Source organism: Cervus elaphus, chromosome 5, assembly GCF_910594005.1.
Source record: "Cervus elaphus chromosome 5, mCerEla1.1, whole genome shotgun sequence".
Lineage (NCBI taxonomy): Eukaryota > Metazoa > Chordata > Mammalia > Artiodactyla > Cervidae > Cervus > Cervus elaphus.
Window position 1 is genome coordinate 102,778,349 of NC_057819.1, and position 12,889 is coordinate 102,791,237.

The following is a 12,889-nucleotide window of genomic DNA, read 5'->3' on the forward strand; positions in this document are numbered from 1 at the left end:
GTCCAGAAGTTTTCTGGAGCTGCCATGGAACTGGCTCTCGGGTTCCCACGAGAGCCCGTTGCACGCAACTCTTGTCAACACCTGCTCCCCAACACTCAGTGACATCAAGTTAGTAGCTTGAGATCAGACACGGTGGGAAGATTAGGAGTATTTACATCCCAGAAATTGGCAAATGCTAAAGGCTTTTGGGATCAAGGCTTTTGTCCCAGAAGAGCTTGTGGTTAAAGATTTACCAGCAAACCACACATATTTCTGTGCAACTGGAGTTTATATTTGAATCTGTTTTGTTTGGGTTTTTTTGGCCACGTTGCCTGGCCTGTGGGATTTTAGTTCCCCAACCAGGGATCAAACCCAGGCACTGTGCAGTGGAAACATGGAGTCCTAACCACTAGGCAACCAGGATATTCCCGATATTTGCATTTTTTAAACGCTGTTAGCCTAACTCTGTTTGTATCTTTCTTCATCTGCCTTGTGAACCAAGGTGACTGCACCCTGGAGTAGATGAGCCAGCCCTCAAGTGTTGAGCTCTTGAAAATCAGGAGAGTGCGTATGTGTATGATTAGAGGAGACTTTTCTTATTAAAAAGTACAACATGAAAAGGAAGCTCCCGTGGTGTGATGCTCTCAGTTTCTTTTCCCTCAAGGCACAGATGGAAGCCTGAGCATGTGCTCATTGGAATGACTGCTGGATTCTGACACACCACCACCCCCACCCTACAGTGGTTCTGATACTTCCATCAAACCCTCCCGTTTAAGAATTGCTGTTCTAATCGATTTAACATGACATCTGTCTTTAAAAAATTGGTTTACATGGTCCTTCCCACAACCCCATTTGGGGTATAAAGCACTGATGTACACATCCCAAACTCCCATGTGTAGTGAGCCCTACAACCATCAATGTAATAAACTTGGGTATAATCCTGCTTTTGCTCAGCTGGGCAGGGCTGACCAATTAACTGGTAGACTCGCCGCAGGTTATTTAGGTCTTAATTTTTTTTTTAATTTTCAGCAATTTTTATCAGATGGTACAGTGGTTTTATTTATTTATTTATTGGGCTTCTCTGCTAGCTCAAGTGGTAAGGAATCCACCTGCCAATGTAGGAGATGCAGGTTCTATCCCTGGGTCAGGAAGATAGGTCCCCCAGAGGAGGAAATAGTAATCCACTCCAGTATTCTTGCCTGGAGAATCTCATGGACAGAGGAGCCTGGAGGGCTACAGTTCTTGTGGAGTCCCGCAGAGTCAGACAGAGCCGAGCATGCAACAAATTACAAAAAATTAGAAAAAGAAATTTATTTGTTATTTTTTGGCTGCACCACGCAGCATGCAGGATCATAGTTCCCTGACCAGGGATTGAACCCGTGTCCCCTTCATCAAAAGTGTGGCGTCTTAATCACTGGACAGCCAGAGAAGTTCCTAGGTCCTAATTCCTTTGCTTACAAAATGGAAATAATGAAGCTACCTCACAAGATTTTCTGTGAGTTTTTCTATGAGTTGGATGGTGTTTGGTATATTGCAACTGTTTACTAAACAGTATATATATTTTGAGTTTCTTTTAGGATGAATGCTGAGCTTCATCCACATAAAATAACCCAAGACCACCTGCTGTCGTATGACAGCTCCAGGTTACCTGCCCTGGAAAGAAGCAGCCTTCCTAAAACACCCATTTCCGGGCCTTTTGCATCCCCTCTCAGTGGCTCTGCAGAATTGGCACCCAGAGCTACGGTTTTCCTCCTTTCCCCTCTCGGCCACCACAGGACGGCGGATGGAAAGTGCTCTCTTTCCTCGGCTTCCTTCAGTGGAAATGGCAGGAGGTTTTCCTGGCTTTGAAGACCAGCAGAGCCTTGCCATAATCAGCCTGAGCTATTTCTCTATTCCCTGTGACTTGTCCTCCGTAAGAGCTCAATCAGATTCTTTACTGGCAAATATTTATGAGAGATGTGACCATGCACGCAACACCTCCTTTGGTCCAAGCACTGAGCTAGCCGTGTATGAAGATTCAGTCTTGCTGCCTTCACAAGAAGCCTTTAAATGAGTTACTGTTCAGCCTGTTGTTGAGATTCAGACAGGATAGTCATGCCTGAGGTCACGCATTTGATGTATCGGCATTTGAAGGCAGATCTTTCTGACTCTTAAAACCCGTCCTCTGTCATCCATCCCATATTACCTCAGAGGTAATACCAGCAAGCAGTCACCGAGCATTTTCTACACACACAGCACCTGAGGGCCTGGGGCTGGGAGGGCCAGGAGGCCATTCAGATACAAGAATTCTGTAAGAGGGGCTCCTCAGACCCCTCTCCCAGCTGCCCAGGGCTCTTCTGATTTCAGTGTTTCCCCGCAAGAGCTGGCCAGCCCTCTTTGCTCCCTCAGCCCAGCAAGAGATCACAACCCTTGCTTTCTGATCCTTCACGCCCAGGCCTCAGGGCTCCGCTTGGCGGGTGTGAGCCTCAAGCTGGTACTGTGATGGGTTGTCTCCTGTTCCTTCCAGCTCTGATGGAGGCGCGGGACATCTACACCCACCTGGCGCCACTGAGCCGTCATCTGGAGAGCCTCGAGAGCCTGGAGTTTCCCGACGTGAAGCCCCGGCTGCGGCCCCTGCTGCACGTGGTCTGCCTGATCTGGGCCACGTGTGAGTCTTACCGCTGCCCAGGGCGGCTCACGGTGCTGCTGCAGGAGATCTGCAACCTTCTGGTCCATCAGGTGGGCACCCAGCAGTCCCCAACCTCACCGCAGGGGCTGGATGGTCCAAGTCACAAGAAGTGTAGAGTGTGCATCTGTTTTTTCAGAGCAATAATGAGGGCCCAAGGGTTCTCCTCTGGTGGCTCAAATGGTAAAGAATCTACCTGCAATGCAGGAGACCCAGGTTCAACCCCTGGATCTGGAAGATCCCCTGGAGAAGGGCATAGCTACCCACTCCAGTATTCTTGCCTGGAGAATTCCATGGACAGAGGAGCCTGGCAGGCTACAGTCCATGGGGTTGCAAAGAGTCGGACACGACTGAAGAGACTTAGCAGAGGATTCTCAGACTTGAATTGCTTTACCATCATAGACAGTAATTCCCAACACTGTTCTCAGTCCTGCTGGGGTACTCTGGAGGACCTGGGTTTGGGCGCAGGGTAGAGATGGTGAATTTCAACCTCCTTAAGGATCTTTATATATATATGTATATAACTTTATTTATATATTTATCTGGCAGCCCTGGGTCTTGGCTGCTGCATTCAGGCTGTTTTCTCTACTTGCAGCGAGGAGGGGCTACTCTCTAGTTGCCGTGCATGGGCTTCTCTCTTGCCTTGGAGCTCAGGCTCTAGGGCACATGGCTTCAATAGTTGTGGCTCCTGGGCTCGAGAGCACAGGCTCAGTAGCTGTGATGCACTGGCTTAGTTGCTTCTCAGCATGTGGTATCTTCCTGGATCAGGAATGGGACCCATGTTTCCTGCATTGGCAGGTGGATTCTTAGCATCTAGCCACTAGGAGAGCCCAGAAAGCAAGTGAGTCACAACAGAAACCTGGAAAGGATGCCTGTCCAGCCCCAGTCGTCCCAAGAGAAGTCTCACTGTGTTTCCTTGTCTCTGACTGGTCACTTGCCACCCCTGAGCCCGTCATTGACCATAGCGTGACCCCTGGTCCCAACCCCGCTGTGGGACTGAAGGATGGGGTCTGATGTTTCCTCTATTAGTCTTCTGGAAAATGTTGCCTGGGCAGTCGCTCAGTGAAGAGCCATAGGCTGGACAGAGTTGTGGACCATCCTTGCATCTGCAGCCGGGCTTAGCGCCACTCCCTTGTCTGCCCTCCAGGCCTCTGTTTATCTCTGCCCAGAAGACCTCCTGAGAGGTGAGGTCGAAGACGGTGAGAGGAAACTGCATGTGGTCACGGACACCCTGAGCTTCTTCAAGCAGCTGTTTCAGGACAGAAGGGAGAATCTCCATTCTTACTTCAAAGAGAACCAGGAAGTCCGCGAGTGGGATTTCCAGTCCTCTTTGGTCTTTGTGAGATTGGATGGCTTCCTGGGGCGACTGGGCATGGTGCAGGTGAGTGTTCTCCTCCCGTCAGGGCCTGGTTCCTTGCAGGAGGGAGCAACCCAGGGATCCAAAATGTAGCAGCAGCAACAAAGAATGGAACATCGTCATGTGCAGCATCATGAAGGGATCTAGAGACTGTCATGCTGAGTGACGTAAGTCAGGCAGAGAAGGAGAAGTACCGTGCGATATCACTTATATATGGAATCTAAATAAATAATACAAATGAACTTATTTACTACACAAAAACAGACTCACAGACATAGAAAACAAATGTGATTGCCAAAGGGGAAAGAGAGGTGGGGGAGGGATAAATTAGGAGTTTGGGGAGTAACAGATACACACCATTATTTGTAACAGAGATAATCAGCAAGGACCTACTGTATAGCACAGGGAACTATACTGAATATTCTGTAATAACCTACAAGAATCTGAAAAGTATATGTGTGTGTGTATATACACACACACACGTACATGGGCTTACCTGGTGGCTCAGTTGGTAAAGAATCTGCCTGCAATGCAGGAGACCTAGGTTTGATCTCTGGGTCAGAAAAATCCCCTGGAGAAGGGAATGGCTACCCACTCCAGTATTCTTGCCTGGAGAATCCCATGGACAGAGGAAGCTGGCAGGCTACAATCCATGGGTTGCAAAGAATCAGATATGACTGAGCAACTAAACCACCACTACCATATATGTGTGTGTATGTATATATAGTGTATGTATATATGTGTGTATGTAAATATGTATGCATGTATATGTGTGTATATGTATATATGTGTGTATGTAAATGTGTATGTATGTATATGTGTGTATATGTGTGTATGTAAATGTGTATGTATGTATGTATGTGTGTGTATATATGTATATATATGTGTGTAAATATGTATGTATGTATATGTATATATATGTGTGTGTAAATGTGTATGTATGTCTGTGTATATATGTATATATATGTGTGTGAATATGTATGTATGTATATGTGTATATGTGTATACATGTATGTAAATATGTATATGTGTGTATATGTGTGTATGTAAATGTGTATGTGTGTATATGTGTATATGTGTGTATATGTGTGTATGTAAATATGTGTGTATGTATATGTGTGTATATATGTGTGTGTGTATATGTGTTTGTGTAAATATGTATGTATGTATACATATGTGCGTATGTATATACGTGTGTGTGTAAATGTGTATGTATGTATGTGTGTATATGTATATATGTGTGTATGTAAATATGTATTTATGTATATGTGTGTATATATGTATATGTGTGTGTATATAAATGTGTATGTATATATGTGTGTATATGTATATGTGTATGTAAATGTGTGTGTATGTATATGTGTGTATGTATATATGCATATATATCTGAATCACTTAGGTATACACCCAAAACTAACACAACACTGTAAATCAGCTATTCTTCAATTTTTAAAATAAAGTGTAGTATTTAAGATTTCAAAAAAAGAAAAAAATGAGGAAGAAACAAATATTTATCAAATGAATTAATTTTTAAGAATAGTTGCCTTTCAAGGTATGTGGCAATCCTATTTTATTCTCTAATGGCAATTAAGTTTTCTTTTATGCCTACTTTTCATTACATTTTATGTATGGAGAATGCAGTAAGAGAATTATAGTGTATCTGCAATTCCCAGGCTATGTCATTAGGTCAGCATTTGGTCTTTCTTTTCTTTATTTCGGGTCTGTGTCTGCCTAAAGGTAGGATGACCAAATAAAAAGTGAACAAGTGAAACACAGCAAAGCGCAGAGTAAGAAGAGGTCCAAGACAGCAGGGTGGTCAGCCTCGCATTGCCTGGAAGAACCCATGATTCAGTAACTGATTTAGAATAGTCATCATGTGATGGTAGTTCTATTAGAAGTTCAAGAAATTCTGATCATAGTCTCAGGTAGAAGTCTGAAGGAATCAGTCAACAAATTCAGTTGGTTTTCAAATTACCCATAGTCTTCTTGCTAGCGGTCTCATGGGAAATGGCCAGTGAGTTGACCTGGATGCAGCTGACCATGCCCACAAAGCCACTGCCTTGAACTTCTCCACTTTCCCACCATCAAGGTGGCTCCAAAAACTACAAGACTAGCATGAGTGCTAAGTTGCTTTAGTTGTGTCTGACTCTGTAACCCTATAGGTGGTAGCCTGCCAGGCTCCTCTGTCCATGGAATTCTCCAGACAAGAATACTAGAGTGGGTTGCCATTTCCTCCTCCAGGGGATCTACCCAACCCTGAGATCAAACCTGAGTCTCCTGTGTCTCCTGCATTGGTATGTGGGTTGTTTACCGCTTGCACCACCTGGGGAGCCCAAGACTAGCATGAATCCCTGTATAAATGAAATACGACTTTTGCTCAGAGTTGTGACTGTCGTCCCCGAGTTGTTTAAAAGTCAATGCGAACGTTAGTTTAAGGACCAAGGTAAGAAAACACGAGCCTTTCTCTTTTGACTGTTTTCCTCTTCAGGATTTAGTGTGATTACCATGTGTTCGCATGCTCTGCAGCTCTGTGTTCACTGATGAAACTCTGCAGGGAGAGTAGTGGGTATGACAAAACAAAATACTTATCCTAAAATTAATTTGGGAGATGCAGGGTCAAGGTCAAGATTAGGACAATAGCCAAGGAGACTGAGAAGGAATCAGAAGCATGTTTTTCTCCATGATCAGCAGAGATTTGGGGTGAAGAGAAGGGCTGTGTTGGGAGGAGGTGGTGATAAGTGGCACAGACCAATGCGATTATGAGGATTAGAGAAGATGAGATGGAATCTCTTCACTTCAGCCCCCAAAGCATAGTTCCACGACTGCCATGCTCTAGGCACCACGTACCAGGCTCTGAGCTAGGGCCCTGGGGGTAGGACGGTGGCTAGGGTACAGTTTTGCCTGTAAGAAGCCCACGGACCAGAAGACATGAAAAGGGCAGAGACTGATGGAGGAGATCCAGGGATGGGATGACAACAAAATCTTGAAGCTTCCCTGAGGTGTATTACATGCCATGATAAAAGCAAAGTGTGTGTTAGTCACTTTGTCGTGTCCAACTCTTTTCGACCCCATGGACTGTAGCCCACCAGGTTCCTCAGTCTGTGGGATTCTCCAGGCAAGAATACTGGAGTGGGTTGCCATTTCCTACTCCAGGGGATCTTCCTGACCCAGGAATCAAACCCAGGTCTTCTACATTGCAAGCAGATTCTTTACCATCTGAGCCACAGGGAAGCCTGATAAAAGCAAAATTGGTGTGATATTGGGAGCAAGAAGGATGGGTTCCTAACCCAGAGGGCCTCTGAGAAAGTGGGGAGCACAAGAGGAAATAAATTTAGAAACTGTAGTAGTTTTCTGGGGAAACGAAGACTGGTGAAGGTGGGAACAGAGACAGAGAAAATGTATGAGCCAGAAGGCCAGACCCTAGATCTTATGAAAGGTGTACCTTAAATCCTTCTCTGGGATCACGGAGAGTATAAATAATTGATGCCTAGCTTTTTCCTAAATGCTTTGTTTTTGGCACCATTTCCACTCCAGCCCTTGAGGAGCAGCCTCTCTTCTCCTTCTTCTCCATTCCATCCCTCTCCTCTCCAACACCAACCCATTCACTGTCTTTTAACTGGAGGTGACAGAGACTCTCCCTCCTGCCTGCCCCTGGCCACCGTGGGGACCAGGGCAGACAGCCGCCTTCACAGTCTCCCTAGCCCTGAGGATAGTCCTTGCAGTGGAAGCCAGGGAGCAGGGCTCAGCTCTGCACGTGCTAATGATGTGACTTTGCATATAGACAGCTATCCTGACATTGAGCGCCTAATCTGCTGGGTTTATTCAGTAACCACAAGCAGCCCTAGCCACTAGCCTCCCCGGAGTCATTACCCTTGCAAGAGTCCACTCTCTGGCTGCTTTTTCTTTCTGAATCAGTGCACAGATGCATAAAAAGCAAAAAGCAGTTGTCCCAGTTTAATTAGAAGATGAGATGAATGTCACCCGGTCCTGCTCCTGTTCCCCTCGTAAGTTTTCTGTTCCTGGCTCTGGTTCACTTCTCTGCTCTTAGGCCAAATGCCTCCACTTCTTTTGTCCACTCATTTCTCGTCTGCCTCCCTCTTCCCTCTTCCTTTCCTGCTGGTCTCCCTCCCCTTCTCTATTTTCCTTCCTCTTGTTTAGCTTCTCTTAACTCTCTGTTCACCCTGCATTTCCCTGAGTCTGCCTTTTCCTGTGGCTGTTTCTTTCCCTCGTCCGGGCATTTCTCTCTCGTTCATCTCCTAAACATTTGCTCAGATTGCCCCCTGCCCCCTGTCTTCCCAGTCTCTTCCCCACTCAACTCAGTGCAGCAAGACACAGGCTATCGATCGGCTCTGGGCATATTTCACATCGCCCTTTAGTTAACATTCTGTGTATCTCCGTGATCGATGCCTGCTTGAGATGGGGTTAATCTGCTTCTCTCTAGCAAGAATTAGCATGAACCCAGCCCTATTCATCTTGCCATTCTGTATACTTCATGGCCCCTAAACCATGGGCAGCTGCAATTAATAAATACATGAAGCCAAGTTAGTAAAATGATTTCAGTGTGTTTTCCTCTCTGCCTGCTCACAAGGTTGAGGTTGTTTAGGGCTGGTTTTTAATCTCTCTTGTTCTATTTTCCCCTCTGATTTGCCTGGCCTTTTTTTTTCTCTTTGAAACAAGAAAGTTTTATTGTGCATATGGATGTTTCCCCTCTTTTGCTGTGCAGTCGCTCAGTCATGTCTGACTCTGTGACCCCATGGACTGCATGCAGCATGCCAGGCTTCTCTGTCCTTCACCATCTCCTGGAGCTTGCTCAAACTCATGTCCATTGAGTTGGTGATGCCATCCAACCATCTCGTCCTCTGTCGTCCCCTTCTCCTCCTGCCTTCAATCTCTCCCAGCATCAGGGTCTTTTCCAATGAGACAGTGCTTCATATGAGGTGGCCAAGGTATTGGAGCTTCAGCTTCAGCATCAGTCCTCTGGGCACCTGCTAAATGAAGGTGAGGGCAGGACTGCTTGGCCAGAGGTGTTGAGCTGTCCTGCAGGTCTGCCTGCAGAGGCATGTGGAGTAATTGCATTCTCTGCAAACCTTGTCCTCCTTCTCCTCTTCCTCCTCCTCACCATCCCCATGATGCAGCTAATCTCTTAGAGAGCTAACCCCTGGGAGGGAAAGGAAGAACAGACCAAGAAAGAATTAACATCTTTCAAGAGCCAATCTCATGTCAGAACTGCAGCCTTAGAACCTTGGAAAGAGCTGGGTAACAGCACCTCTGGCAAATGAGCACCATCACGTGTGACACAAAAATGAACTTGCCCAGAGTCACAGGCTCAGCAAGGCTTAGCTGGGGTTCACACCCCAGGGTACAGGGTTCCAAGCACTGTCTTTCCACCAAACACAGACGTCTCCCAGCAGTTACAAAGATCTGTTCCCCTGCCTCCCTCCCTCCCTTTTTAGAGTCCCACACTGGTTTTATAGTTTTCTTCTGCCCCAACACACTCTATTCTGTATTTGCACAGACTATTTTTACCATATGATTTCTCAGTCTTTTTTTTTTCCTGAATAAGTCATTTGGGTAAAATTATAATTCCCACTCCACGAAAGGGCCTTACTAAGGAAATCCCGAAAGTATGTACAATCTTGGCAATTTAAAGGAACAGTCGAAAATCAAATGGAAAAGTCTTCCGCTGCCTCTGGATTTTGTTTCCCCACCCTGCCTTCCTGCAACGTGCTTCAGTATGCACCTGTGCACCCACACACGACACACAGCACGCATACAGACACACACTGCACATACACGCCCACCACGCTACACATGCATGCACACACACACACACCACACTCATACACACACTGCACATACACGCACACCATCCTACACATGCGCACACACACACACACCACACTCATACATACAGACACACTGCTCACAGACACACAACACTACACATACAGACACACTGCACATACACGCACACCACGCTACACATGCATGCACACACACCACACTCACACACACACAGACACACTGCTCACAGACACACAACACCACACATACAGACACCTACTGCACATACAAGCACACCACGCTACACATGCATGCACACACTACACTCACACACACAGACACACTGCTCACAGACACACAACACCACACATACAGACACATACTGCACATGGCACAGCACACTACACACACACACACAACACTACACACACAGACACACACTGCACTTATGCACATGGTACTACCCACACATTGCACACACCACGCACACATCGCGCATACACACTCACCACACACACAGGTGTGCATGCATACACTGTGTACACACAGTACATGCGCGCACACACACACAGTTTGTTGTTGTGCCGTAACATTGCAGATTCTGCAGCTGCCCTGTTTGTGTTTCCACCCCCAGCCTCTCCCCTCCAACAATGCAGTAAGCAAGCAGCTTGGAGAGCACCCCCATCTCTTTCACTGTGAAATGGCTGTAAAGCTGTGATTCTCTTGGAGGTGAGACGCTTTCCTGCTGAGGCTCCGTGCGCAGTGATTAGCAGGCAGTTAGGTAATAAGCTGACCTAATCTACCACATTTCCCTTGCTCTTTCCATGTCTCCAGCCCCTCCGCCAGCTCCTTTTATTCGGGTCTAATTGGGCCGCTTCCCTTTCAGCCGGGCCTGAGCACTCGGTCGCGTAGGAGACCATTAGCTGCATAAGGTCGACCGCCTTCAGAAGGTAAAGAAAACAGTCTTTTTCCCAATGACCTTTTGAGATTCTCGTCTGTGAATGTCTGCTTTGTGTTCGCCCTTAATGAATTCTGAAGACATTTCTTTTAAGATGCGCGGCCTCTCCTGAGAACAGGCTTGCTGTTTGTGGGGCCACATCACCCCATTAAAGGTTGCACAGTTTTCAGAAGAATAGGACCCAGTCAATCCAGCCAGCTGCCTGGGACCCCCCTGCTCTTTGTGGCCTCTGCCTGGAAAGGAGCACCTGAGTATCAACTTCTGTGCACATCTCTTAGGCACTAACCTGATCTAATGACATTGGGGTGATGCTAATTAATTACAGTGCCTGCCGTTCATTGAGGGCTTCCCTGGTGGCTCAGTCTGCCTGCAATATGGGAGACCCAGGATGGATCCCTGGGTCGGGAAAATCCCTCGGAGAGGAAAATGGCACTCCACTCCAGTATTCTTACCTGAAGAATTGCATGGACAGAGGAGCCTGGCAGACTACAGTCCATGGCATCGCAAAGAGTCAGATATGACTGAGTGACTACACTTGAACTTTTTTTTTTCCCACCATTTATTGAGGGCTTCCCAAGTGGCTCAGTAGGTAAAGAATTTGCCTGTAATACAGAAGTCGCAGGGAATGCGGGTTCAATCCCTGGGTAGGGAAGATCCCCTGGAGGAGGAAATGGCAACCCACTTCAGTATTCTTGCCTGGGGGATTCCATGGACAGAGGAGCCTAGTGGGCTACAGTCCATAGGGTCGCAAAGAGTTGGACATGACTGAAGTGACTTAGCATGCACACACACCGTTTATTGAAGTTGTACAAAGGCACTTCCCTTGTAACTGTTACTCATCTGCAGGTCAGGAAAAGGAGGATTAGAAAAATTAAGTGTCTTGCTTTAAGCCACGTAGCTGGTGAACGGTAGAACAGGGCTGTGTGAACCCAGGGATCTGTGCCCCAGCACTCCTCCCATGATGCCCTGTGTCCTACCCCTGACCTTGACATTTTCAGCCTGAATACAACATCATGGATTTTGTGTGTTTACAACGGTGATGGATAAAAATGAATATTTTAAAAATTTAATCTAAATCTCTCATGGGTTTAAATGGCCTTTTATCTGTTTTGTGAGGACTTCTAAATAAACAATGGAAGGAGCTTACATTTAAATATTTTAAGAACCAAAGATATAGTCACCATTGTTTCTGTAAGTCTGTTTCTACTAATGTGATTCGACTTCCTGCCTGATGCAGGAATCTTCTTTATGATACCTCTGTGACATGACATCAGACTTTTAAAATCCACCCAGGGGGACTTCCCTGGCGGTCCAGTGATTAAGACTCTGATCTCCCAGTGCAGGGGGCATGGGTTCAATCCCTGGTTGGGGAACTAAGATCCCACATGCTGCATGCTAAGTCACTTCAGCTGTGTCCAGCTCTATGCGACGCTATGGACTGCAGCCCTCCAGGCTCCTCTCTGTCCATGGGATTCTCCAGGTAAGAATACTGGAGTGGGTTGCCATTTCCTCCTCCAGGGGATCTTCCCAACCCAGGGATAGAACCCGCGTCTCTTACATCTACCTATGTTGTCAGGCAGGTTCTTTACCACGGCACCACCTGGGACACCCACCTGCTGCATAGTGCAGCAGAAAAGAAAAGAGCTGTGAAATCCACCCAGATCTGGGGAGCTCACCACCTCTGTTAGCAGCCCAGTGTATGGCTGGACCTTTCCAGGCATGCGATGGTTCTGTTTCGTGGAGTAGAACCACATGAAACTGCCATTTCTTGTAGGTCAATATGGTCAAAAATCAGAAACTTTGTAAGTTCAGCCTACAGGTTGACCCCAGATCTTCTGCTTTGCCCTGTTCACTTACTTTCCTTAGTTCTGCCCTCAGCTCAGGGCCATGCAAGGTTCTGCCTTGCACTTGACCACAGCTCATCAAACATTCAAAGGCACAGTTTTGCCTTGCTTCCTAATTCTCTGTTCTTATCTAATTCTCTTTATTTTATCTAATTGTTCTGAGTCCAATGTTCCTAGAGTCTCTACCACCCTGTCACCTTCTCCTGGAGGTACTGTCGCTAAGTCCGAGGTCAAAGATGACATCTTCCTTCATTCAACAAATATTTCTTCAGCATCTGGGACTCTTCCAGGGATGGAAAATA

General features: G+C 46.5%; 1 protein-coding gene across 1 annotated transcript in view; it reads left to right on the top strand.

The window, feature by feature from the left end:
* Positions 1-12,889, top strand: part of DNAH9 (dynein axonemal heavy chain 9) — a 280,642-nt gene that overhangs the window by 14,868 nt on the left and 252,885 nt on the right. The window contains exons 5-6 of the mRNA XM_043903869.1: positions 2,486-2,697; positions 3,792-4,025. Of these exons, the coding sequence (XP_043759804.1) occupies positions 2,486-2,697; positions 3,792-4,025 (446 nt within the window). The remainder of the gene's footprint in view (positions 1-2,485; positions 2,698-3,791; positions 4,026-12,889) is intronic.